The sequence below is a fragment of the Cadophora gregata genome (assembly GCF_030347475.1).
Source record: "Cadophora gregata isolate MNR1 chromosome Unknown scaffold_6, whole genome shotgun sequence".
In the NCBI taxonomy this organism is placed as follows: domain Eukaryota; kingdom Fungi; phylum Ascomycota; class Leotiomycetes; order Helotiales; family Ploettnerulaceae; genus Cadophora; species Cadophora gregata.
In genome coordinates, this window is record NW_026695929.1 from 2,804,370 (window position 1) to 2,831,977 (window position 27,608).

The following is a 27,608-nucleotide window of genomic DNA, read 5'->3' on the forward strand; positions in this document are numbered from 1 at the left end:
GACTTACGCAGTACGGAGTAGTACTATGTACTTACGATAAGATCTACAGCCTCGTATCCTACTGAACCCGGCTGTTATGTGTAAGACCCCGTAAATTGATCATCGTGTAAATTCAGAAGCATATGCACGCCAGCAGGCAACGCTCTCATAAACTACTAGACCCTATTCCTATTCCGCGGGACGACTGCTTTCTTCTTTTTTCTATTTCTTGTTCGCTCCTCTTTATAGAGTCATAGCTACACAAGAAATCTTGAGAGTTTCACTGTCTCTAACTTCACATGTGATAGAGCTGTCACATACCAGAAGTTCTGCCCCTGGGGAGGCTCTTGGACTTAAGGACTTAAGTCTATTGGATGCAACTTTTTGCTATCAAAACTCACCTGGTATCCAATTGTATCCAAACAGTGTAAGTGCACCTTCCAGGCGCGAAAGACTTGTCTGGAAAACAAACATTACATTGATCCCATGGTATCGTGACTTTTCTGTACCAGACTACCCAAATGTAAAAGCACCATCCTTTAACATGCTCCAGCTATAAACGCCAACATAGAATGCAAGCCAAAGCTATCCCACATAATCAAGCAAAAGAAACGGTCTTCTTCTTTAACTTCAGAGGCTTTGTTCCAGTGGCCGCCTCTTTCGTGATCTTGTCGCTATCCTCCCCAGTAGGCCTCTTCCGCTTCTTTCTTATCCCCTCTTTCGTCTCGTCCAGCTTCGCTTTTCTCATCTCTTGCCTCTTATCTGCCTCTGCCTTTCTCGCCTCTCGGATTTCCTCCATTTGCCTAGCCTTCATCATCTTGCTTTCAATCTGACCATCCTTATCCGCATTGACCATCGCAAGAATTGTCATCATACTCTCCTGTAACATGGTCAGTAAACGCTCTTCTCCAATTGACAAGTATAATCTAGACATACCCTATCATCCACAAAAACCTTCCCCTTCTTCTTTCCTTTTGGCTTCTCGACGCCCACAGGTGTAATCATGTTCAGCGCTGGGATACCTAATTCCTTCTCTGTATACACTCTCCTCTTCTTCTTTAGCGTCGCTAGATTTCCAGCGCTCTTCTGAGGTTTAGGTGGTGGACCTTTGCTCTTGGGTTTCTTGTTTTTCGAAACGCCGTCGCCTTGCGGTTTGTTGGCCGTTTTACTATTTCGGATTCCTGACTTATTGGTCGCATGTTTGGACTTTACCGTCGACGTACGTGAGGGCGCCATTGTGTGAAATTATGCCGTGTAGGTGACTTCACTGCGAAAAGAAGTCGAGGGGCTAGGTGAACGCGATAAAAGATTGATTAAATTCAGAAGCGGCCGCTAGCGTGAATGTGGGGTAAAGCTATTGCAATCGGCGACAGCTTCGATTCAAAGTCAGCCTCGCAGTAAATTTCCCCAGCTTTGCTTCCGACTTAGACAATCCAGCATTCCTGCACTTATGGCCTCCAAATCCGACACAAGAGTCCGCTCAGCAGCTCTTGCCCGCGATACCAACGAGACCAGTATCGTACTTGCCATCAATATCGATGGCGGGGAGTTCCCCTCAAATACCGACAGTCGACTCATCAAGTCGCTGAACGGGGGAAATGGCCATGCCACACAAGCTTCCAAAAGCCAGACGATAGCTATCAATTCCGGAATCGGATTCCTGGACCATATGCTCCATGCACTGGCGAAGCATGCAGGTTGGAGTTTGGCGCTCAATTGCAAAGGCGACCTACACAGTACGCTACATGTTGTCCCATTGACAAAGGATCATACTAACAATTCTGCTTCTTAGTTGACGACCACCACACCGCAGAAGATGTCTGTCTTGCTCTAGGCAGCGCTTTCAAAGATGCCCTCGGCGCACCTACGGGCCTCGCACGCTTCGGATCCGCCTACGCCCCCCTCGATGAAGCCCTCTCCCGCGCCGTCGTCGACCTCTCTAACCGTCCCTACGCTGTCATCGACCTAGGTCTCAAGCGCGAGAAGATTGGTGACTTGAGCTGCGAGATGATCCCACATTGTATGCAGAGTTTTGCGCAAAACGCGCGGGTGACGCTGCATGTTGACTGTATACGTGGAGAGAATGATCATCATAGAGCGGAGAGTGCATTTAAGGCACTGGCTTTAGCAATTAGAGCTGCGATATCGCGGGTTGCTGGACAAGAGGGTGAGGTGCCTAGTACGAAAGGAACTTTGACGACTTGAGATTGGTTATGAATATTTTTGATAGGTTAGACTTGTATACCAGGAGTTTGGGTGTGAGACTAGATGAAGCTAGACACATTTAGTAAAGTACACAATTGCAAGGCTTTGCGTACTAATGTGTAGCAGTTAGATTTGCATTCGCGTGTTTGTAGCTATTGGTAGCCTGCGTATTTTATTCTCTGTGTGATAAGACAGAATCACAGAATTCTGTGAACCACTGTTGCTCTGGTGTGGGTGCACCAGGGTGTGTCTGGCGGGAGCTGGCTAGAACACGGTAGGGGTGGATTTAGCGTCTAGTGGGAAAAGAATTGGAAAGCAGGCTCGAGCGAGCGGCCGCCTTCGGCTTCGGCATTCCCAGCTATTTGTAACAGTCATTGACTGACTCCCTTCTCACCTAGCTGCGTTTCATTTTCATACAATCTTTACTCTTGAATATTTTTACTAGTTATGGCTGTAGAGGGAGAGAGACAAAAGATCGTGGTAGTAGGAGCTGGCCCTGTTGGTGCTCTTGCTGCTATTTATGCGGCGCAAAGAGGTCACGATGTAGAGATCTACGAGCTGAGAAGCGGTACGTTAACTGTTGTTATTTACTGCTTGGCGCTTGAGTTTTGATACTGCGTTTCTTCTCTTAGTCTTCGCACTTTCAGTTTCCCACGCTATTCTACTCCTCTTTTGGTAGCTCGGCCAGTGCCTCCCTTGGTGTCAGATATTTTTCTCAGGCACAGAGCCATGGAAGGTCACGCGACCAGAAAAAGGTTCCCTTCAAGAAAAGATTCCTTTGCTCTTCATTGACAGATTATCCTGAGATATAGATATCCTGGGTTACCAATAGGTTACTCGCTGTTGTCGTGTTATTTGCCTGTTCCAGACTGTTTAACGATATTGCGTCTACCACTCGCTTCAATTCTAACTCGGCTTCAGACCTTCGAGACCCATCAACAACACCCCTCAACTTCTCAAGATCAATCAACCTCGCCCTCTCAGAACGAGGAATCAACGCAATGAGACACTCCGGTCGTACCGATCTATTAGAGAAAGTACTCAGCGAAACAATCCCTATGAGAGGTAGAATGATCCATAGCAAAACCTTATCAGGAGAATTTATCGAGCAGTCACAAGACTACGATATCTATGGACGAGTATGGCTCCCTGTTCACAATCGCCTTCAAATACTGACAGCTATTTAAAGGCACTCCACGCAGCCGATCGAGGTAGCCTAAACAAGACCCTCCTCGACGAACTTGAGACTATGCCTAACGTCAAATTCTTCTTCAGCCACAAACTCACAGGCGCCGACTTTAAGGCCTGCAAAGCTTGGTTCGAGATCTCGCATTCCGAGTCTTCCAAAGACACTACAGGAACGCGAGCACGGGAAGTAGAGATTGAATTCGACCTGATGATCGGTGCTGATGGAGCTCATTCCGCTGTACGGTATCATCTCATGAAGTATGCGAGATTGGACTATGAGCAGACGTATATTGATACGCTCTGGTGTGAATTCTCGATTGAGGCGAAAGAGGTCCAAGGGAGTGGGGATCCATCAGACAAGTTTGCCATCTCACCGAATCATTTACATATTTGGCCTGGGAAGGATTTTATGTTTATTGCCATTCCCAGCTCGGTACGTTTCTCCCCTAATAAATGCCCTCTGCTCATATTCGCCACTCTCTTCCTGATTCCCTCTCCCCATCTTCAACCTTCCTCTTATTCCACCTAGCTAACGCCCACTAGGATGGCTCATTTACATGTACACTCTTTCTCCCCTCTTCTCACTTTAGCGTCCTCGAAGCAACCCCTTCTACTATCCCCTCCTTTTTCGACGCCCACTTCCCGGGCGTAACATCTATTATCCCGCCTTCCAGCCTAATCCAGTCCTTCACAACCAACCCGCACCTTCCCCTTATCAGCATCAAATGCCAACCCTACCACTACGGCTCCTCAGTCGTGATAATCGGCGACGCCGCCCACGCCATGGTCCCCTTCTACGGCCAAGGAATGAACGCTGGTCTTGAAGACGTCTTTGTCTTATTCTCTATCCTAGATTCTCACTCCCCCTCGCCTTCCTCCCTCGTATCTACCTACTCCCTCGGCCACGCACTCGCCACCTACTCTACGCACCGGCGTCCTGACGCCCATGCCATCAATGACCTAGCCTTGCAGAACTATACTGAGATGCGCGCGTCTGTAATCTCCCCATTGTACAAAGCGCGGAAATATCTTGAAGAGCACCTATCTATTTGGCTACCTGGCCTAGGGTGGAGGACAAAGTACTCGAGAGTAAGTTTTGGGAATGAGAGGTATAGGGAGGTGGTGAGAAGTGACGAGAGGCAGGGGAGGTTGTTGATGAGTTTGCTTGGAGGGTTAAGTGTTGGAGGTCTAGGAGGGCTGATTGGGCTGGGGATTTGGGGCTTAAGATTAGTAAGGGGGAGGAGGGGAGGGGAGTTTTAGATTTAGTGAAGATTAGGGAAGTTTTCAAGTAGTTAAGTAGCTGAGTGTTACTATTAGATTAAGAGTAGGAAGCAGCTGGTATAGACGTTGACGAATGTTGGTAACTGAGGGATACCTATGTATTTGTACTTTACGATCAGTAAAATCTTCTAGAGACTCTATTTATTTATGCTCAAAGGCAGTGTGTTTTTATAAGAGTATTCGGAAAATAGCCATGTATTTGATTTTGTCAAGGCACTATTCGTCCATAAAATCCACATTGATGTTATATAAGCTCAGATCATTCCCAGCTTAGCGGATGTTTTACTGGCGGTAGTAAACAATCATTGGCTCGACAAGCAATGAAACAAACCTCTTAATCTTAAGTCTATCGCAAGCTTGTCGTCCAGTTAAAAGCCAAAAGTCAATGTCATAACTCAAGGAGTCAAGAAGTCGAGATGTCAAAAGCAGGAGCAGCTAGAATGCATGTGGAGTGCAGCAGACATATCTGATCCTGCCTGCTATAACCCTGACTGCGAATGCCCGTCTCTCCACCTTGCCCTCTGTCTCCCTCTTATAAAGGTCTACGGGCCAACATTGATGCTCTGTCTGAGGCACGTAGGGCATTGTAAAGTGCTAGTATTATTGTCGCAATTAAAGCCAATATATTCGCGTGTGAGTGATTTGGAGCCTATATCTACGACACAGCTTCAGTAGAATATTAAAGAAAGCTTCGCCGAGGTAGAAGTTTGAACAAAACGAGATCTATATTCTTAAAAGTCAAGGGGATGGGCAAGTTTTATACTGTCATAGCACGACAGGCTACATGGCACGTTGCATAGAGATTCCGGTTTTTGCTTTAGAGTCATATCTGAGCTGGTCAGAAAGGCGAGGGCCCGATTGTCCGAATGCCGCGGGACAGTGGGCGATAGCAGGGCAGGGCAGGGCAGGGCAGGGCAGGGCAGGGCAGGGCAGGGCAGGGCAGGGCAGGGCAGGGCAGGGCAGGGCAGGGCAAGGCAGAAGAACAGCTGTAAAAGCGTTGCAGGAAGAAGTGAAGTGAGGATGAGCAGGGAGTGGGAGTGGTCTCCTGAAATGTACTGGGCCAAACCTGTCCCTGACGACGTGATGCGGGAAACTCTTCAGAACTCCCTCTGTTTCGGACTCTACAAAACCCAAGACAAAGCCGAAACCTCACCCCAAACCTCAGACTCAAATCCAGCCCATCCGGATTCAAACAGCACTACCACCGCCACCCAATTCATCGGCCTCGCCCGCCTTGTAACCGACAAAACCACCTTCGTCTACCTAACCGACGTGTATATCTCTCCCTCCTCCCAAGGCGCCGGTCTCGGCACGTGGCTAGTGAAATGCGTGCAGGAGGTTATTGGGGGTATGCCGTATCTGAGGAGGAGTATGCTGTTCACTGGGGACTGGCAGCGTTAGGTGCCGTTTTATGAGAAGATGTTGGGGATGGGTGTTGTGGCTGGGAAGGACGGCGAAGGGTTGGCGTTTATGGAGAGGAGGGGGTCGGGGCATCCGCTTTGGGAGGGGTGAGATGGATGGTTGGATGGTTTGGGGGAGGGGCTGATAGAGTAATAGATGAAGGACCGGGTGGCATAGCAAGCCAAGTCTTTCATTTACTTAGATTAGAATGAAAGAATGTCAACCAAGAAAGATAGCTTATTCGCAGACCGCTTTCTCTATCTACACCAAGGACGCGCCGTTTGGTAACTCTATGAGGAACCCTTTATGAGCTCATCGCAGTGGCTCCTAGAAAGTGAAGTGACCGAAGCTCAAGATGTTGTTAAGAGACCCCTACCTAGTCTCCCGCCTCCTGGCCGCAACCTCGTGAGAAATAATGTCTGCACGAAACAAACATAGCTCCTATATCCGATATCCCAAGTTCTGCAAGATGCATCAATTGTTGACACGCGTGTCTAGATAATGTAATATCATGAATATTCTTGCAGCTTGGGATGTCGCCCAAGTTTCGAGTCTACCTCTCGACATGTCTACCGCTTGATCAACAAGCCAAACGTCAAATCCTTCCTTATTTCACAGAACCATGAGGAAATCTGGATCTCTATCATCCCCAGAACCAATGAATTTGTCGTACTTCCCTGCTCGCTTATCCTGATTGACCTTTCTGCAATACAACACATTAAACAAAACACTGGCGTACATTGTCAGCAAGATATCATCGTATGTCTTCACGGTGCAAGAGAGCTTACAGAAACCAAGCAGCGACCAGCAACGAAAGAACCACCGTATGTCCCTTGTGAAACTGCGGCTTGTCTTTACTAGGGTAGATAAAAGTCGCAACAAAGCCACCGCTATTCGCAATCATCAGTTGCAAAGCAGTCGTCGTAGCCCTCTTGTAATGTCCTGCACAATTATTGGAATTCCAAACAAGCACACAAGGAACACTCGCGTACATCCCTGTAGCCATCATAAACGTCATCCCATATTTGACCTTAGGATGGGCCGCGCTGATATTCGCAATTACCGCGTACCCGATAATAGCGGGAATTAGGACAAAGAGCATGATGGTTCCTCGGAGTTTCATTCGATCGGAAACTATAGCGACGATAACCGTGATTACGGACGCGACGGCGTAAGGGATAACAGACCAGAGTTGAGCTTCGTTAGCGGTGTATCCGAGCTCGACGATAATGGTAGGGAGGAAGAGACCGAATGAGTAGAGGCCAGCGAGGATACCGAAGTACGCGAGTGCGCTGAGCCAGGTCGACACGTTAAGGACTCCTCGACGGACTTCGGACCATTGAAACCTTTCATGTTCATGTTCCCTGATCGGTTAACGATTTGTAGGTGGTAAAAAACGGCAAGAATCACAAACCTTCCATCTTGGCCCAGACGAGAGGGTAGATCTTGGTGGAGTCTGGTGCTAGCGAAAATACGTTCGTCTTCTTTCAGGAATGAAGCTGTTTCGACGCTATTAGGAAGGATGAAGTACGACATAAAGCCAACGGCCACCGTCTAGTTTCGTTAGTGTTGCGCATGGAACGTGGCAATGAGCATACCAGAAGTCCCTCAATGATAAAGATCCAACTCCAACTGTGCAAACCATGACGTGCGCCAATGGTTGTGAGTCCACGAGCGAGCAATCCTGTCCAGATTGTTAAGTTTGGTCATCTAACGGGACGATTGTCTTACCTCCAAAAGCACCACTGAGTGAAGCTGCTGTGTAGAAAAGACCAAGTCTCAAAGCCATCTCTCCTCTAGTATACATCCCTGAAAGATACAAGACCTGTAGTCGTTAGCTAAGTTCGCATAGCAGAAATCTTAATTTACCATGCCTGGCAACAGTCCGCCCTCACATATACCCAAGATAGCTCTCACGGCCACGAACTCATGATAGTTCTTCACGAACCCTAAACACATTGTAACGATTCCCCACATCGTCGTCAAAGCCGGCAGCCAGACTCTAGGCGATACCCTCTTGAGAACAAGATTACTTGGGATTTCACTACGCAACCGTCAGTGACCGTCATCTGTACTGATACAAGCCAAGCCAGCCAAGAGATTGTGGGGTATATACCTAGCGATATATGTAGCATAGAACACTGTGAGTCCCGTATCGTATTGATGGTCTGACATCCCCAGATCATGTTCAAGCTTGTAGGTTTTCGCGTTTCCGACATTTGTACGATCAAGGAACGAGCAGAGGAACAGAAGCGCGAGTACTGGCAGAATTCTGGGGATGATTAGCGAGGAATATTAACAACTCTTTAGGTAGTATCATACCTGACATCTAGCTTCAACAGTACCTTCGCTGTCATAGCGGAATCGACGGTAATTTGAGCATTTTGAACAGGCTGTTTAGCCACATCAACATTCTCGTCCTGATAAGCCACCTCATCCTTCTCGTCCTCCTTGTGGCGTATATCGTGAGTAGCCATCCTGTCGAATATGGGAACGATACCAAGATGAAAGGCTTGGAGTATTGCTTGGAAGATGACAAAAGCCCTGGGGAAAAAGAAAACAAGCTTCTGGGGAAAATCTGGGCAAGCCTACTTTTGTACTGTAGTACGAGTAGTGGCCGGTTCTAGCTCTCCGCACCCTTGGATTACAGAGAGGACAGCTTTCCCTGCAGCGCAGGGTTCCCCAAAGAGGGGGAGGGGAAGTAACAGTGTAACGAGGGGAAGACGGGGTCATTCGGCTAGTGAGGCCCACTGAAATGTGCTGGAAAGTCAGCGCTATCAGGCGAGTTTTACGGACGGTTCAGTGTCTCGGCCTTTTTTTCCACGCCGAGGTCCACTCGGTCCACACGCTTTCGGCCATTCTTTCAGCGGCAATTCTTTTTCCGCCACTCGCTTCCACGACGTGCGTGCTCTCCATAAGGTATCTTATCTTTCACCATCATATACTGAGTTCCTCAACCCACATGTCATCAACATCTCCTCCTATCTCAACTTCCCCCGAGTGCACAACAACATGATCATAATCGCCAACCGCATCCGCGACGAGCTCCAGCTCGCCAACACAGCGTGGGTTAGCGGTGGCGGTCAGCAGACCACCGTCACTATTGCAGGCTGAGATTCTGCGAGTTTGGTGTCGTTGACGAGGCAGTTGGGTTTGATTATTATTAACTTGAATGGGTTGAATTAGAGCAGATTTCCAGATGTGTGGAGTTTCTTGTAAATATTCATGAACGAACAATGAAAAATGTATCTCTCTCCATGGCGTTGTCCGCTACCAGGGCTGATCTGCGCTCGTGTATCTGAGGTGTTCAAGTGCTTCAGGTTGTCAAAGCCTGGAACGAAAATATCAACAATCCTGGCAACAGCTCACGGATAGGCGAATAGATTGGGCGAGGTGTTGCAAACCGACAAATGACCTTGAAAGGCAAGAGTAGTAGCCGTTTCGGACAGTCTGCTATTGATGAAGGCCCATATCGATTCAAATGACTCGAATCGGTTTGTTGGCTTCTTATAAACCTTAGCTGGAACTGGGCTGACCTAGCTGTACACCACCCATTGAAGCATTGCCCACTATATCAACCTTCGGTCCACTCAAAGCTGCCCTTCCTACATCACTCTTGAAGATATCCACCGCACAGCTAACCTCCACAAAATCTTCCAACTCCTCACTAACAGTTTTCAACTTTTCTTTCACACTTGCTACACCCTCATATCCCACAATATGCCTCGCCGGCGGGTTCTCATGCCCACCAATCGCTGTCAGTGCATGTACAGACTCAAGCACCAGTTGCTCTTGCGCCTCGCTTGGAAGACGAGGATATCGGGATACAATGGCGTCTTTGCCATTCTTTCCTTTCTGGTCACTAGGATCGATTCGTGTGTCTGGGTGACTGTTCAGTACATTCGTGAAGATGTCTCTTAATCCTGGCGCTGGGTTATTTGTGCTCTCGTACTGAGGTAGCTGAGGAGCAAAAGAGATCTTGTTTGTCAGAACTGGGATTTCCTTATTTGGCTGTACAATCGTGAGTTTGATATTGAAGGGTGCGATTTCGTATGCTAGGGAGTCGCAGTAGCCTTCTATGGCCCAAGTTGCAGCACTATACATGGGCATCCCAGGGGTTCCGATGTGTCCTGTGATACCAGTGAGGATTATGATGTGGCCATTGTGGCGTTTCCGTAAGAGGGGAAGAGTTGCTTTGATGAAGTTTACTTGTAAGAAGAATACTGTTTCGAACTGGTCGCGAACCAGATTTTGTGTTGCGGAGGAGGTGGAAAGTTCTTCGACTGTACCTACGACAGCTTTGTTTTTGTTAGATGGTGTACACGCGATTTATTTGAGGGATTCGGTACCTTCTGAAGTACAGCATAGCAATATATCAATCCGTCCGAACACCTCTACAGCTTCCGCAACTGCTGCACCACATTGGCCTATGACTCTCCCATCACATCGTATTCCACGTATCCTATCTTTCCAACCCTCTCTATCTTTTCTCCCGCTCTTACATTCGTTTATCAACTCCTTGAACTCAGCACTCCGATCCTCGTCCTCGATTTCCACAGGTGGAAGACCAGCTGCTACATAGTCGCCATGCGCAAGTAGCAGCCTCATCAGCCGCACTGCTAATGGCGATAGCGCAGAAGTGAGGAACCATATCCGAGGAGAATTGTGTGTAGCTTTGTACCGTCAGAGAAGGTCAGCGTATCTGGAGAGGAGTGCTCACGGAATGATGCCGGCGGTATTTGGACCTTGGAGCCTCCAGGTTCGGACAGCTTACGTTCGGCCATAGCAACTGGCACTCCTCGAATTGTGCATCAATCAACTCCTTGGGACATATTTAACACCGGCGGTCCTCATTGAATATGGCAAATAGTAGGTCGGTAGTGAGTGTTGTTGTGCGAGGCTGAGAAGGGTGCACAGATGTGGTGGGAAATCCTCGGCAAATCCAGAGCTTATCTTATCGCCCCATTCATCATAGCTGTCAAGTCGTCAGCCTTTCCCCCAACCTCTCTTCCTCTCTCATAACACCTTGCCAGTTCTACATATCCTGCATAGCTTCAATTCTTCGACCCCCAACAGTAGCGCTGAATCTACAATTATGGCTACACCAAAATTTAATTCCAAGTCGCCCACTATAAAACGCATTCGTAAGCTCGTGTTTCCCCCCTCCACATTTCATACCTGCCGAACCTACTACATTACAGCAAAGCACAGCACAGCTAACCTATCTTCTCAGTTCGCGAAGCTCAAGAACTAGCCAGCGCCCCCTCCCCTGACTTCCACGCTGCGCCCGCCTCTGATGCCGACCTCTTCGACTGGCACTTCACCTTGCGTGGGCCCCCTTCCTCCGCCTTCTCAAGCGGCATCTATCACGGGCGCATCGTATTGCCACCTACCTACCCTCTCCGCCCGCCCTCCTTCCGGTTCCTCACACCCAGCGGACGCTTCGAAGTCAATCGCGAGATCTGCCTGAGCATCAGCGGGCACCACGAGGAGACGTGGATGCCAGCGTGGGGCGTCCGCACTGCGCTGGTGGCGCTGAGGAGCTTTATGGAGACGGATGTTAAGGGCCAGCTAGGTGGGATGGAGTGTAGCGTTACGGAGAGGGAGAAGATAGCGAAGAGTACGCCCGGGTGGAAATGTAGTGTGTGTGGAAAGACAAATGGGGAGATTATGAGGGAAGCCGCGGAGGCGGCGAACAAGGAGGGGGATGTGGAAGAGGTGGAGGTGCCGAAGGAGCTGAGTATGGGGTATAAAGATGAAATGAACGAGAAGGCGACGGAAAGGAAAGAGAATCAAAAACAGGACGCGCCGGAACGTGAAGGAATCAGCCGCCATCCGAGTATGACGGAATCCGAGGCAGCACTTGCGGAGGGGTTTGTGGCTACTGGTCTTGATGGTACCGAAGATCCAAATCATGGCCCTACTCCTTCGACATCTACGCCGGCGTACCCTCCCGCCAGACCTGCACAGACTGCCCCTAGACCGACAGGCGACACCATGCCAAATCCACCAAGAGCCGCGGTTGCGCATGCATATCCGACTCAAATGGCACAGAGAGTATCGAATGATGGTGTACCAGTTTGGGTGGATAGAGCAATCGGAGCTATCACATTCTGCCTTGTAGCTCTGTTCTTGAAGGTCTTGCTTGGATTTTAAGTTTTAGGAGAGGTTTCATATTGGGTATACATATGGACTGGCTACATGTGGAGTCTGGCGTTCAGGCATGGAAGCGTCTCATGCCAATGAGCAAATATTGGAATAACTCGGATAATGTCAATTTCACTTTAACTTTTGCTGACATAGATTGTCGCCCACTTGACACATTTTCAATCGTTCGACTTCCCCTCTGGATTGACCGACATCTCCACACATTTTGTTGGCTTCTCCTGCAAACCGAGTCGCTGGGTTAATGTTCTCTTCTTTAACAGGATGGTCTGTCTATCATTTGAAAGGGTGGCTGAAAACTCCATACCACAGCAACGTTGGGATTTGTTTTCAGGGGTGATCAGACAAGAATTGCTTAAACAAAGCTGGGAACTAAAATGCCATTCCATTTCGAAGATCCGTAAGTATAAATAAAATCATCTATATTCAGTTCAAAAAATGCTCCTATCATGCACCCAAAAAGCACACAAATAATCACCAGCCAACCACATGCACTCCCCTTACCCCTCTCGCTTAATCTTCACAATATCAATATCTACAAACTCAACTCCACCTTCATTACTTCCGCAACCCCGTCCTTGATCCCTTGTGTCTTAACCTCATCCAGCCTCTTCAAAGGCCGTCTGGGGTACCCACCATACCCATAGTAACTCTGAATAGCGCTCTTAGTTCCCGCAATCGCTGCCTTGGTCAGCACCCAATCCCCCTTACTGAGTACCTTCTGCATAGCGAACGCCTCGTCCCTCTTCCCAGCCGTGTACAGATCCCAGATCTTTACACAAGTCTTGGGCATAACATTTGCGCCACCAGCAATGATCCCACTGCCTCCCGAGATCAAGGTCTGCGCAGTGAAGTCGCACATGCCTCCAAAAGCCATATATCCACTTCCCTCACTGAACGGAGTCTTCGCATCGGTAGCCAGCGCAACTCGCGTTAACTTACCCGTATTCCCACACGTAAACTTGGTGCCCACAATATTAGGATGTTGCGCCAGGCGGATCAGCAAGTCGGAGTCCATATCAATGCCCGCCACCGCGCCAGGGTAGTTGTACAGGATAATTGGCAGCGGCGACCCATCTGCCACTGCAATGAAGTAGTTATACACGGCCTCCTCGTCCATCAATCCCCGGAAGTATGACGGCGGCAGTAGCAACACGTACTCTCCGCCGGCCTTCTCGCTCTCTTGGATGAGCGCAATAGTACCGCGGACGGAGCCCTCTGTCGCCCCTACGATGATAGGGACTTTTGTGAAGCCGGCAGAGTCGAGTGCTTCGCGAGTTGCGGCTGTGACAGCAGTGCGCTCGGCGGAGGACAGGTGCACAGCTTCGCCATTAGAGCCCATTGTGACGAGGCCGACGAGGCCGGCTTCTGCGAGACGAATGGCGTGTTTCTTGATGGAGGAAATATCGAGTTCCTCGGTTTCAGGATCGAAGAAGGTCATAGTTGGTGCGTAGATTCCTGGGAGGAGAGGGCGGCGGCTGGTTGGCGTTGAAGAGTGCCCATTGCTGGTGCCGTTTGTGGAGGGGGACATTTTGAGGGCTGGTTTATTGAGGTTGAAGAAGAGATTCGTAAGGTGCGTCGTGGATTGAGGATTCAGTATATACTGAGAGGTTCTCGAGTGGAGGGAGGAGGAAGAAAGGAACTCAATGCGAACAACAGAATCGATATCCCAGACAAGAAAGACGGAAAAGCACAAGTTGCTGTAAAATGTGTATGAAGTATCAAAGAACCTTTGAGAGAAGAAGGAAAGATCAGAAAAATCAATGAACCGGGGACTATAGCATCATATAAGTCTGATCAATCCATCGAGCTTTAGACTAGTCCTAGCCCATTGCAATAAATATCCCGGATTCCCGAGCCCACAAGATGGTAATTCCTTGTGGCGTACCCCCTCCCTTTGCCCCTCGAGGGAGCGAGTAGTGGGGGTTTCCGTATGCTATTATTCCGAGAACAGGACATGACTTGTTGGAGGGAAAGTGGACTTACGTTTTAAAAGTGGAAGTAGAACCTAGACCCTGCCACCTAGAAACTGACCAGTTCGTTCGGAATGAAACTAGAGACTGGGCAAAAAAAGTAGGTACCGACTCGGAATACGGGCGATATATCGGCGAGTGTTCCTCCTCGATACTAATCGGTTCGAGGTTCAGCAGTGAGATCTAGGAACTTCGAGTGAGAGTGCAGAAACCACATCAATGGACGTTGAAAGCCGAAACCTAAACCCCACCTACAGTACTCATTCCATCCCTTTGCATCCTCTGTACATCTTACTCTAAACTTACTTTGAACCCAGATAAACAAAAAGTAAACTCCCCTCCACCATGGAGGGGTAACTAGACGTCGTTCCAAAATTCGAAATGCACCGAGATATTTCTGGGATCAGGGTATCCGCCTGCATGGTGTTTAGTTTTTCCACCAATAAAAGCAATCAAAGCAACCTTGAAAAGTCTGGGAGATCATCCGATTAAGAGCCGAGCGTGGGGTATCGGGCGCTATTATTCAGGCTGTTTGTTGTGTGAGATGGATTGCTGCGGGGCAGTAGGGGGAGGGTGACGGGATGGGAGAAACCAGGGATCTGAATCGATGGACGGCTTGGATGTATGCATATGGTGGGATAGGTAACATGTGGTTTGGATCTTGGAGTGTACGATGCCGTGCTACATATCCAGGTCAGTTGATAGAAGGATGCATCGGCGATCACTGATCAGCGGCAGGGTAATAAACAAATAGCCCCATTGGCGAGGATTTATACACTATACACAAACGACCTCCCCCCCCACCACACGCCCCCCCCCCCCCCCCCCCCCCCCTGGTCAGACGAATCAAAAGCTTCAGAATCTCTAGTAATTGCGAAGGTATAATAGCTTGAACAGTAATAAAATCACATATCTCTCACGCTTTAGTTAGTAAATATAACAGTCCGGTATTTACTCGCTGTAAATACAGAAGGCTATAGTTAATCTCTGATAATTAAGAGGTAAGTATATTATATAGATAGGAAAGATAGTTACTAAGTATCGGAATACTATTTAAAGTTAAGTATGAAGCTCCTATTTAATAGTAGATAACTAGTCTTATATAGAACCTTTTGTTACGAACGTACTCAGAAGGAGTATCACGTGTGTCTTAGCCCTGAGGCTCGGTAGCCTTACTACACAGAGAAGCTAAGAACTAGGAACGGATTTACGGGATTATATATTATATAATAGTATAAAGCTTTTAGAACTATAGGATCTAAGGTTCCTAGAGCCTTAGGATCGTAGAATTTATGAGGATCCTTAGAGGACGAAGGTTCTATATAAGACTAGTATATCTGCTATTAAATAAGAGCTTTATACTTAACTATAAATAGTATTCTAATACTTAGTAACTATCTTCTTATTTATATAATATACTTACTTCTTAATTATCCGAGATTAACTATAGCTTTCTATATTTATAATAAGTAAATACTAGACTATTATACTTTAAGTACTTTCTTATTAGAAGTACTAACTTATAAAAATAGTATATTCTCTATTAAAGGATTATTATTAAGTAATAACTTAGCTACTACTAAGACTTTTAATACTAAAAATATACTTAAGATTACTACTCCGGATCTTTATAATAAAGATTAATCTAAGCTTAGAGTATACTTTATATAAGTTAAGCTTTATATAAGCTTTAATAGTTACTAATTTATTATAGAAACTAATAAAGTCTTTTAAGCTTTATTCTTTCTCCGGGGATCTACTTTTAATTAGATTAAGACTTTTCTCTTAGATTATATTTAAAACTAAACTAAGGATAAGAGAGTCTCTATAGTAATAACTAAGGAATCTTAGAAGATCTTTATAACTTTTAAAAGTTTTAAGTATAAGATTAATTATATCTTTAATAATATTAATTAGAATTATACTACTAAGTAAAATATCTAAAACTTAAAATAAGTTAAGTTAATAATTATATATATTATTATCTTCTAGTAATTCGCGAATTAAACTAATTAAAATAATAATACTCTTTAGGTATAGTACTATAAAAGGTTAAAAGATAAAGTAAAAGATAAGATAGTAAGATTAGATACACTTACTAACTTATAAGAACTTATTAAAATAGCTATTAAAATTAATAACCGGAACTATAAAAGAGCACTTAAAAAGAAAAGCTAATACTACTCTAAAATATATATATACTAAGGAAGAGAGAGTAATAATAAGAAACTATTCTACTCTTAGAAGATAAAACTTAATATAATATTCCGGAAGCTAAGTTATTAAGAAAAGCTATATAATAATAAGTTATCTAAGAAAGTTATAAGTAAGTAATAAGAGAAAAAGCTATACTTTAATATTAGGAAAAAATTCTAGCGCTAGGTATATATACTACCTGCTATTTTCACTATTTTTACTAAATAGTTACGTTTTACACGTAAGGCGCTTTAAAATATAAGGGGCCGCTATATATCAGCCTTAAATAATAAAAGGCCGCCTTATACGCCTTAGGCGCCTTTTATAAGACCTACTTTTATATATAAGCTAGACCTAATTAGGAAAGATATAATATTTTTAATTAGAATTAAAAATTAAAAGTTAAGTTTATTTTTAGATTTAAACTAACTAAAAATAGTTAGACTAGCGTAGAATTTAACCGAGAATTTAAAAAGACCTGCACTTTCTACGTATATCCTTAAAACTAGTCTTACTAAGCTTTTAATATTATAAATATTCACGCTAAAAAATTACTAATAAGCTTATAATTCAATTCAGGTAAATTCTATACAGAAGTAAATCGCCGCCTTACTTAATCAGGCGATATAAGCCTAATAATACCCTCTTATAAGATATATCTTTCTTAGTATTCTTAGTATCCTTAGTATTCTTAAGGCTTTTAGTAAGCTTACTAATATGTCTTATATAATATAAAAAAATCGGACCCACTTTTATTTTATACGCTAGTCTTAATTAGGCTTATAAGCACCTATAGCGCCCTAGTCGCTTAAGGCGCCTACAATACTAGTGTAATAGCACGGTTTAGCGTTAGCTAGCACGTGAGCGAAATAACCACGGATCAGGTGATAACCTCTCTATTAGCGCGAATATCAAGCTGAGGAGCCCTTAATTCCGTAGAGGGCGCTTAAGCCTATATAGATAAATTCCCTGGGCTATTCCCGATTAGGTCTAATTACACTTGACATAAAACTTGATATAAACTCCTATAGTACTATAAAGCTATTTCCCTTTATATATATGTTGGTATCGTACCGGTAAACAAATAATAAGTGTATATTAATATACGTAAAAATCTAAGGTTTAGTTTAAAGGTGTTTAAAAGTATATATTATAAAGAGTATCTATAGGTTAGAATATATACTACTTTCCGAATAACCCCCGGTTCGTATCTGAAAGGGGTTTATCCCTTAACCGGGATTACCTGCACCCCTTGATTTCCCCCTATACCTTTATAATAAAGGTCTACGGACTAATACTAGTAAAACTTCTTTTAGAAACAAAAGGTTTCTAATAACTATAAAGGAAATAAAGAGAGAATATAAATATAATAATAGGAACTAAAGATATAACAAAGTAATAAATATCTGACTTATATATATTAGTAGTCGGAATATCTCTAGTTACTATCTAAAAGTACCTCTCTTATTATACGGAGATATAAATAAATCGTAATTTATAACTAAACTACATCTTAGAGTATAGAGAATACGTATAAACTCGTAGAGAATTAAATAATATTATTATTAAGTTAATATAAGGTTCTAGGGAGTCGGAGGGTTAATATTCCGTCTAGTAGTAGTTAATAATATAGAGGTAGAAAACAATAGTAATAGCTAAGTGATAATAGTAAATAATATCGTATTATATCCGAATCAGGCCTGAATCATATACGTCTATCTATATAAAGATAACCTCCCCTTTAAAATCTTTTCTTTTCTCTATTAAATAATAATAATAATAATAACTGTAAGTTCAGAATTAATAGTATTTACCTTAGAGATTCTTACTAACTAGGAGATTTCTTTAAAAGATATTAAATAAATTAAGTAATTTAAGAGTAAATATATCTTATCCTAAGAGCTAGCATAGTAGTAGAGCTCTTTACTAATACTAATTAGTACTAATTCCCTACTCTCCTAGTGCCCTCCCAGCTATGTTCCGTATATAGTGTTATAAATATATCGATCGTTAGAAGAAAGGTAATCTAAAACTATATAAATTCCAGAGTTCTGTAAGCTTGAAATACTAGTATTATACTAAGAATAAGGATAATTACGAACTTATAAGTATCCCCTGATCTAAGTCCCTTTTATAACTCCTCTAATAATAATCCTCTGTAATTAATAGAAGTAGATCCTAGTATACGCGGCCTTTAAGTATTATACTTTCACTAATACTCTTACTAGTAGAGATATAGCTGAACTCCTTGAAGCTAGTACCGCTCTCTAGAATATTATCTCTATTACTAAGGCTAATATACTAAGAGATATACTATTAGCCGCAGAAGTTATATTAGTAGAGGTCTATACTATACGTAATAAGATAGCTAGAATCGTAGAACAGAATACTATAAGTATTTCCCTTCCTTAACTAACTCCCCTTACCTCTCTTTATAAGACGTGATCTAATACCTTACGTTATAAGCGATACTTATAGCGTTATAGAAGTTAGGAACTATATTAGGGAAGCGGAAGGCTCTACTAGATAATCCGAGTCTATTAAAGTATTATATAAGGATAAGTACTTATAATACTCCCGGAGGTAGTTTAAAGGAGAGTTTAATTAGTAGTACTAGTAGTTCTAGTTCTAGTAATAGAAGTAGCTTAAGTATTCGCCTTTTTAGCTTTATTACAATTAATCAGCTCTCTAAGGCAGGGGAGAGTAGTAATAATACTCTAGCACTTAACCTAACTTTTTTACCTCCTCTTCCTTAGAGAGAGAGAGAAACTACTAATAGTAGTTCTAAAGAGAATAGTATATAAAAGTAGGAAGTTTTTAGCCCTATTTTAGATTGATTTTATAATTAGTTCTTTATAGTAGTATCTTCTTTATACTTTTATATAAGAGTAGCTCTCTATAGTAAAACCGATAATTAGTTACTATTAGAGTATTATTATAAGGCCGCTTATTAGCGCTTTAAATCAGAGGGTAATTATCTTAAAATAAAAGTTGTTCTTATCGCGATATCTTACTTAATTATAAAGAAATAAATAAGTAATAAAAGAGAGTTATAAGGAAATTAATATAAGAAAAAATAAGCGAATATATTAAAATACCTCTACTATAGATCCGAATTAACCTTATCTAACCTCTTTACTTATCCCTTTACTTTTACTATTAACTAGTTAGTATTAATAAACTCTTAGAGAGCTTTATTTAAACTAGCTTTTATTATAGCGTTAGTAGAGTTACTTACTCTCTCGATCTATTATATCTCTATTAGTTCTCTATACTTATATAATTAATAAATTATTATAATATTAATTATTAAACGCTTTTCTTTCGTAGTACCGAGTTTAATAATATATTTATAAAGAGATAAAGAATTAGTATAAACTATAGTAGGAAGCCTTAGGAGGCCTAGCTTATTAGTTATTATATTAACTATAGTCGCTAGAGATATTAATATATTAATCCCTACTATTATAGTATATAATTCTAAAGCGAGTACTACTTAAGTAACTCTCTTATACTTTATAGAACTTATATATATTAAGTTACTAGAAAGAGAGAACCCCTGAAACCTTTTTAATTCAGTTCTAATTACTAGTATAAAACTGATCTAAGAGCTAAGGTCTTTATTATTTATAAAAGATCTATTAATAAAGGCGTAGATCTTTATAGAACTTAAGTCTATAAGAATATATTATAGACCTCTCCCTAAGTTCTTTATCTACTACTTAAGATATAGATTTAGAGCTTTAATATTATTAAGTATTAGATCCTAATACTATACTGCTACTAATAGGTTAAACATAGCTTCCGGCTAATAGATTATTATAAGGTAGGCTCTACGAGCTCATTACTCTATATAAGCTTTCTTATAATCTCCCTTAGTAATATCAACTTACTTAAGCTTTATACCTTAACTCTTCTAAGATATATAGAAGCTACCTTCTTCTATACAGATAATATACCTATTAAACGTTAGTGATTCGGATTAGTTTAGGACTTATATTAGCTTAGTTATAAATCCGGCTTAATTAATCGCTTCTTATTCCCTTACTAGGAATATCTTATCTCTTAGAATAAGAGTATTATCTATTTATATTCCTATGATTTCGAACTCGTTAGTTCCTTTAGTACTTACTAAGAGGCACAGGTTATAAGTTAATATCTCTATTTAAAAGCTCCTTATATAATACTTATAATATATATTAAACTAGTAGTTTCTAAACTTAGATATACTATATAATAGAAGTACTACTATAAATATTATTCCAGATAGAAACTCGTTAGTAATCTCTTCTAGTAGCTATATAAATATCTTATAAAGAAGCTTTATTACCGCTTAAGTATAAACTTAAGTGATATCCTATATTACTAGCTTCGATTTAAGGTTATTCCGGATATATTTCGGATAGCTAAGTGCTACAGCTAGGTATATAATAAGTCTTTAACTAATCTGTTAGATCGTTAGCGATTAAGTTAAAATCTCTTATTTACTCTTATTATTAAAGTATTAAATAATAAGCCTAGATTTCTTATATAAGCTTACTATCTCTTTACCCTTAACTTTATCTACTATTCTGGACTTAAAGATATATTAGCCTTTTACTCTAAGGTTATCTTTATAAATAGGGATAAAAATATCTCTTTTAATAAGAGCTTTATATTCTACTTAACAGGATCTTTAGAATAGTAGTCCCGGGGTTATAATCTTACCTTCTAATTATAGCTAGATAGAAAGCTCTTGATCTCTTATCTTCTTCTCTATTAAGAACGCCTTAGTATTATATACTATATATATCCTAGTATTATAATTATTATTAATTATTAGTAGTTCGTTAATCTGCTTTATAAATAGGATCTTAATATAGATAAGTTTCAGTACTAATTCGGATATCTTCTAAGTTTATTATTCCTAACGTTAGGTATTCTATAGTAATTTTTCTTTTCTTTACTTAACGCTAGAGCTATTTATAGTAAATAGTTAAATAGAAGTAGAACAGAACGTCTATATTCTACTATTCTTTATATCGATCTTATAATCCTTATTATTTATTCCTAAGAAATTATAAGGTTTCTCTTACTTCTTAGATTTCTTCCTTTAGATAAGTACCTTATTATTAATCTAAAGATTATAAATATAAGTAGTTCCGGGGCTATTTCAAGTAGCTAACGTATTATTAACCTTATATATAGTATAGAGCTTATATATAGCTTCTATAGCTTTCTTAATAGTCGTCGCTTATTATTCGACTAATAGATTAGAAGGATTTAATTCTGTTATCTTAGGGTATACACTAAAGACTAGTAACGTAGGAACTAAGCTATTAGGCCTAGTTATATTATTTATAGCTTTAATAGCTATTTATAAGTGTTCCTTAGTATTAAGATCTTTATATTCTTCTATAATAATTTTATAAGTATAGCGGAGTAGATAGTAATATCTCTTTACCTTACTAATAGAATAGTATACTTCTATTAGAATAAGTTTAGAGATAGTTCTAAATAACCTAAGTAAGCTTTAAAACTCCTTAGAGTTAAAGTTAGTTCTATAGTTATAAACTAAGAAGTTAGGTAGTCCTAAATATATATCGATCTATATAGCCTTAAATATATTAAATATAGATCGGGCGGATACTGAACTAGACCCTTTTCAGAGCTATCTTACTACCTTAAATCCTATCGCCTTATTAACTATATAAAGGGTATATTAATTACTAAATATTATAATATTAATATAAACTATATAATTAAAGTTAATATTATTATAAAGTCTGAATCGGAACTAATATAAAGCGTCTATATACTTCTAGTAGTGCTTATATATCTCCTTTACCTATTATATAATATTAGAATCTAGTATATAACCTACTTAGTCTAAAAGATATTATAAATATTATATTAATAGGTATCTAAATCACCTATAGAGTCTACGAATCTCTATTTCTATAAGATAATAAGCTAATATATCTCTATTTAAATACTCTAATAATTAGTAATATTAATCTAAAAGAAGCTATATATACTCGCTTTTCCGGATAATAAAGTACTTAATATCCTTTTAAACTAGGGTATTAGTGAGATTATTATAGTAGATCCCTAGTTTATTAAGCTATTAAAGGTATATTAAGAATAGTATATTAGTATCTACAATTATAAATTCTAATTATCTAATAAGTATATTAATTATAATAGTTCCTAATATAACTCTTATATTAGCTTCGAATTAGATCTAATAATATCCTACTTCTTTTTTATTAAATATAACCTTCTGAATTTATTATAAAGCTCGTAACTAGTTAAGGCCGCTTATATTTCTCTTTAATACTCTTATATTAATTAAAAGGCTTTAAAAAACTATCTTAGACTACTAAGTAATAAAAGCTTCTATTATTATCTTAAGCTTAAGTTATTCGATTATACTCTAAAGGATATAAATAGCCCTATATTCCTTAAGGTACTAGAGAACTTACCTTATATTATACTCTATTTCTGATATATAGAATATAATAATAAAGTATACTACTTTATCTCTATTTTCTATATCTACTTTAGTATTATTAGAATAGTTATTATTATCTTCTATAGAAGCGCTAGAATTATCTTTTTTATAGTTTTCACTAAGTCTCCTAAACTAGTCTTAATTAAGCTCTGAATCTAACTCTTCCCTTTTAAAGTATATTATATATACCTTATAAGACTTTTCTATAAGCTTTATACCTTTAGCTTTCTATTTTATAAAATATCTTACTTTTAAAGCTATTTATTCTTAGTGAAAGTAATAACTACTATAGTAGTCTATCTTCTTATAAATAATATAACCTATATAGCTAGAGAGTACTTTAAATCTATCCCTATATTTATTTCTTAAGGAGAACTTTATCTTTTAGTCTAAGTAATAAGTATTACTATTTATAATATATACTTAGTACTAATTCAGATTATTCCCGGAGTATCTCCTAGATCTAGATCTAGAATCCTATATTATTTCTATACTTATAGCTATATAAAAGCTATTTATTAGTATAAGGAATATTAAAGGTAGCTTAAATAGAGCTATCTTAAATAAGGGATTCCCTGAAACTCCCTATACTAGCTTATTATATAATATCTTATTATTCTATATACTATTATCCTTAAGACCTAATTAGATACTTTATAGTTCTCTCGCGAAGCTTTCTAATTATATTAAAGCTAATTTACCTTTCTAAAGTAGCTTATTCTGAAATATAGAAAAAGTTATACTAAACTACTAACTTAAGTATTAATTAGCTCTCTCCTCTATTTTATAGTTATTACAAGTAGCTTATACTAGCTTATTAAATAAGTACCTCTTATTCTAGAAGTACTAGTAGTAGTATAATAAGGCTCTATCCCGGAGTATAGATAGAAATACCCTATACTATAGTATAAACTCTATTAATACCTATTAATAAAGATTAGTAAAGATATAGAGCTTCTTATTAAGATAATCTCTAGCTTTATTATATTAAAGCTCCTTAGTATATATTTTACTAAAGCTTACTAGTGATTTTACTTATTCTAAAGAGATTAGTTCTATAATATACTAACTCAGATAAATAAGCTTCGAATATAGTCTATTTTAGCTAAGTACCTGAAAAGGAGGTAATATCTTGTTCCTTAGGTATATTATAGGAGCTAAGGTAAGATCTAGTAAACTATTATTTCTTAGTCTTTATACTAAAGGCTGATTAATATACTATCTCTTTAGTCTTATCAGAAATAATTCCTCTCTCTTAATATTAATAAGGGGAGAGGCTTTATAGAGATCTTCACTTTCTATAGAAAGTTTAATATATAAAGGTCCTTAGGAGTCCGGATACTAAAATAAAACTTATCCCCTTAAGGGATCACTTATTCGTATTCTCCCTTAGTTATCCTAATATCTTATTTCTATATTATCAGGGGCTATAATCTTTATAAATAGAGACGAGTTCTAATAAAGTATTTATTATACTTAGTTCCCTTCTTAATTATAAGTCCGAATCTTATCTGAAAAAAGGCTGAATAATAAGTCTAGTAGTAGTTTAGTTTCTTATTTATCTAGCTAAGTATTCTCTTACACTTAAACTACTACTATAAGAGCCTAGGAAATTTATAATCCCTTTTAATATTAAATATAGACCTAATTCTTTAAGAGATAGTCTTAGAGCGCTTATTATTACTTACTTATTATCTTCTTAAAATCGTCTACTATCTAATCTAGAAAGTATTTCTAAAAGTCCTAGAATAATATCTCTCTTTTAATACTCTTTCTTATAGAATAATCTATAAATCCTCGAACTAGACTATTAATATCAGCTCTTATAAGACTAGCTAAAAATACTTTAAGAACTAGTATTCTATCTTATATTAAAGTTCCGCTACTTCTAACTTCTACTTTAAGTTATTCTATAACTTAGTTTATTAGAGTCGATATTATACCGGAGGCGATTTATAAGTATTTCAGATATATCTTTTATATCTTAGAAATATCTAAGTAAATAGTTCTAGAAATATCTTAATAACTATTAGAGAGTAGCTATTATTCTTTAGTAATATAAAACTTACTCTACTTAATTTTAATAAGAGTTCTCTAGTTACTCTATAAGGCTTACTCTACTTAGTTTTAACAAGAGCCTGCTAATATTAATTTAGTATTATATCCTAAGAGTTAACTCTATTATATTTAACTTATTTATTTTATAGTATAAAGTAACTACTAATTAGTATTAGTATTATACTAGTAAACAAATAATAAGTGTATATTAATATATATAAAAATCTAAGGTTCAGTTTAAAGGTATTTAAAAGTATATATTATAAAGAGTATCTAAGAGTTAAAATATATACTACCTCCCGAATAACCCCTAGTTCATATATAAAAGGGGTCTACCCTTTAACTAGGATTACCTGTACCCCCTGATTCCCCCTATATTTCCATAGTAAAGGTCTACGGACCAATAATTACTTAAGTTATATCTTACTACTTACTAAAGCGAAGATTAATAAAGCTATTCTAAAGGATTAGTTAGGATCTATTTAACTTCTTAGAATACCTTAGAAACTACTTTTAGCTCTTAGTGCTTAAATATAAGTATAACAGACTACTTATTAGCTATATACTCTAATTAAAATCTTATAATAAAGTATTTAAAAGTATTAAAAGCTTTAAGCGCTAGGTATATACTTAGTTCAGGCTCTTAATCTATAAATTCAAATATAATTAAGAGAAGGTAGTTATTATAATTTAAGGGTTTATAAGGTATAAGATATAAGTAGATAAGCTTAGTATTAAGCTTAAGCTCTCCCTTATTATTATATATAAACTAAATAGTATAGTAGAATAAGCTAACTAGGAGGTAATTATATAAGTAGTGAAAATATAACTATCTGTAAATCTTCTTAAAGAACTTGAATTAAAATATACTTTAGTAGGTATCTACCTTTATAATAGGTGCCCTAGTAAAGTGTAAAATTAGAGATTACTACTTAAGGTTAATAACTAGTAGTTTTATAACTACTTTTAGTAGTATAATCCTACGATTATAACTTATATAACTATAGATTTTAAACTTAACTAGAATAGAATCTATATATATAGATATAAGGTATACTTACTAATAGTGGAATAAGTACTTAAAAAAGAAAAGAGAGCGTTTAAAGTAAATACACGCGCGTATATAGGCTACCTTATAAGTTTCTACGCCTCTAATATCTATAAGATCTAAGTACTATAGCTTAATCGTATTATTATTACATGAAATATTCACTTTAATAAAAGAAGCTTTTACATTTCTAAGGAAGAAGAAGTAAAAATCCCTGTTTAAGACGCTTAATTACTTACTAAGCTCTTATAAGAAGATAAGTAAATAGAATATATCTCAAGTAATATAAAGAGTATTCCTAGTAATACTTAAACTAAGTGTAATAGTCTAGTATTTACTTATTATAAATATAGAAGATTATAGTTAATCTTAGATAATTAAGAGGTAAGTATATTATATAAATAAGAAGATAATTACTAAGTATTAGAATATTATTTAAAGTTAAGTATAAAGTTCTTATCTAATAGTAGATATACTAGTCTTATATAGAACTTTTATTCTCTAAGGATCCTTATAGATTTTATAATCCTAAGGCTCTAGGAATCTTAGATCTTATAGTTCTAAAAGCTCTATACTATTATATAATATATAGTCTTATAATTCTATTCCTAGTTCTTAGCTTCTCTATATAGTAAGGCTACTAAGCTTTAGGGCTAAGATACACGTGATACTCCTTCTGAGTACGTTCGTAACACTAAGTATATAGCTATATTAAATAAAGGGATTTCACTTAGTTTCTATAAGCTCTTAGAGTAAGCTCGATTTATAATTATTAGTAGTAAGAGTCAGAACTTAAGGATAAAAGATTATATTAGAAATCCGAGTACTATAATTAGACTTCTAACTTTAAAAGATACTTTTAAACTAAAACACGTACCTAGTAATTAAAGGGATAATAAGTAGTTATTAATAGGTATATCTAATCCAGGACTTACTCTAAGTATAAAGTAGAATCTTAAGAAGTTAAGCTAAAGTAAGTATAAGTAACTTATAGATCTAGAAATAAGTATATTATAGGACTAAGCAAGGAGTCCGCCTTATTTAATAAGGATCAAGGTATAAATTCTAATTAGATTACCTCTAATAATAATAGAAGGACTTATATTAGTATTAACTATAGTAAAAGTACTAAGAGAATAACTATAAGCTAGAATAATAGGAATATTAAGAGCTAATACATATATATAAAAGTGTACTAAGAGCTTACTAAATAATAGTCCGCTAAGCTTAAATACTAGAAGTAGTATAAAAGTAAGATAAGAGCGCAGAAGAAAAAGCAGAAGAAGAGTATTTATAATACTTAATACTATCCTTTAAGAAATATATAAGAGTAACTTAAATCTTAGGAGTAATCCTTTTAAAAGTATATATATATAGATCAATTATATAAGCTAGATTAGCTTCTTACTACTTTTATACTTAATTAGTATAAGATAATTAAAGAGTAAGAAGAGCTTAGATATATAATATGAATAATATACTTAATAATTATAATAGTAATCTAAGTAAGCTATCTAGTACTAGATAAGAAGATCTTACTTCCTAAAGTTAAGGTTTAAGACTTACTACTAAAGCTAAAGTAATAGATAGGTCTTAAGAATTATCTAATAAAGGAATAGTT

At 38.6% G+C, this 27,608-nt stretch overlaps 8 protein-coding genes across 8 annotated transcripts; 4 read left to right on the plus strand and 4 right to left on the minus strand.

Moving 5' to 3' along the window:
• Positions 1–577: 577 nt before the first annotated feature.
• On the minus strand, positions 578–1,215 carry LOC1 (60S ribosomal subunit assembly/export protein; the record flags this gene model as incomplete). The annotated part of the gene is made up of 2 exons (XM_058506399.1): positions 578–859; positions 916–1,215. 2 exons carry the CDS (start codon positions 1,213–1,215, stop codon positions 578–580), a joined length of 582 nt encoding a protein of 193 aa, XP_058358926.1.
• Positions 1,216–1,429: 214 nt separating this feature from the next.
• HIS3 (imidazoleglycerol-phosphate dehydratase) lies at positions 1,430–2,184 on the plus strand (the record flags this gene model as incomplete). The annotated part of the gene is made up of 2 exons (XM_058506400.1): positions 1,430–1,715; positions 1,772–2,184. The coding sequence occupies 2 exons, from the start codon at positions 1,430–1,432 to the stop codon at positions 2,182–2,184; spliced, it is 699 nt and encodes a 232-aa protein (XP_058358927.1).
• Positions 2,185–2,631: 447 nt separating this feature from the next.
• BNA4 (kynurenine 3-monooxygenase, mitochondrial precursor) lies at positions 2,632–4,820 on the plus strand (the record flags this gene model as incomplete). Its single annotated transcript, XM_058506401.1, has 4 exons — positions 2,632–2,752; positions 3,106–3,323; positions 3,374–3,805; positions 3,916–4,820. 4 exons carry the CDS (start codon positions 2,632–2,634, stop codon positions 4,630–4,632), a joined length of 1,488 nt encoding a protein of 495 aa, XP_058358928.1. The 3' UTR covers positions 4,633–4,820.
• A 762-nt stretch (positions 4,821–5,582) lies between these two features.
• ONS95_012755 (uncharacterized protein) lies at positions 5,583–6,263 on the plus strand. Its single transcript, XM_058506402.1, has one exon. The coding sequence runs from the start codon at positions 5,674–5,676 to the stop codon at positions 6,052–6,054; it is 381 nt and encodes a 126-aa protein (XP_058358929.1). The 5' UTR covers positions 5,583–5,673; the 3' UTR covers positions 6,055–6,263.
• A 403-nt stretch (positions 6,264–6,666) lies between these two features.
• On the minus strand, positions 6,667–8,531 carry ONS95_012756 (uncharacterized protein; the record flags this gene model as incomplete). The annotated part of the gene is made up of 8 exons (XM_058506403.1): positions 6,667–6,784; positions 6,843–7,418; positions 7,469–7,608; positions 7,653–7,738; positions 7,786–7,879; positions 7,924–8,098; positions 8,171–8,326; positions 8,377–8,531. The coding sequence occupies 8 exons, from the start codon at positions 8,529–8,531 to the stop codon at positions 6,667–6,669; spliced, it is 1,500 nt and encodes a 499-aa protein (XP_058358930.1).
• A 1,039-nt stretch (positions 8,532–9,570) lies between these two features.
• On the minus strand, positions 9,571–10,838 carry ONS95_012757 (uncharacterized protein; the record flags this gene model as incomplete). Its single annotated transcript, XM_058506404.1, has 3 exons — positions 9,571–10,352; positions 10,404–10,727; positions 10,775–10,838. The coding sequence occupies 3 exons, from the start codon at positions 10,836–10,838 to the stop codon at positions 9,571–9,573; spliced, it is 1,170 nt and encodes a 389-aa protein (XP_058358931.1).
• On the plus strand, positions 10,821–12,625 carry ONS95_012758 (uncharacterized protein). The gene is made up of 3 exons (XM_058506405.1): positions 10,821–10,923; positions 10,972–11,198; positions 11,288–12,625. Exons 2-3 carry the CDS (start codon positions 11,150–11,152, stop codon positions 12,208–12,210), a joined length of 972 nt encoding a protein of 323 aa, XP_058358932.1. The 5' UTR covers positions 10,821–10,923; positions 10,972–11,149; the 3' UTR covers positions 12,211–12,625.
• LGA1 (L-threo-3-deoxy-hexylosonate aldolase) lies at positions 12,626–14,950 on the minus strand. Its single transcript, XM_058506406.1, has 2 exons — positions 14,499–14,950; positions 12,626–14,346 (listed from the first exon to the last, which is right to left on the minus strand). The coding sequence occupies exon 2, from the start codon at positions 13,748–13,750 to the stop codon at positions 12,755–12,757; it is 996 nt and encodes a 331-aa protein (XP_058358933.1). The 5' UTR covers positions 13,751–14,346; positions 14,499–14,950; the 3' UTR covers positions 12,626–12,754.
• Positions 14,951–27,608: the final 12,658 nt, after the last annotated feature.

Excerpts from the sequence above, each read along its gene's own strand:
- ONS95_012755 (XM_058506402.1), top strand. The coding sequence starts at position 5,674 with ATGAGCAGGGAGTGGGAGTGGTCTCCTGAAATGTACTGGGCCAAACCT.
- ONS95_012758 (XM_058506405.1), top strand. The coding sequence starts at position 11,150 with ATGGCTACACCAAAATTTAATTCCAAGTCGCCCACTATAAAACGCATT. Across the intron at positions 11,199-11,287 it reads GCCCACTATAAAACGCATTC|TTCGCGAAGCTCAAGAACTA; the intron begins GTAAGCTCGTGT and ends CTATCTTCTCAG.
- LGA1 (XM_058506406.1), bottom strand. The coding sequence starts at position 13,750 with ATGTCCCCCTCCACAAACGGCACCAGCAATGGGCACTCTTCAACGCCA.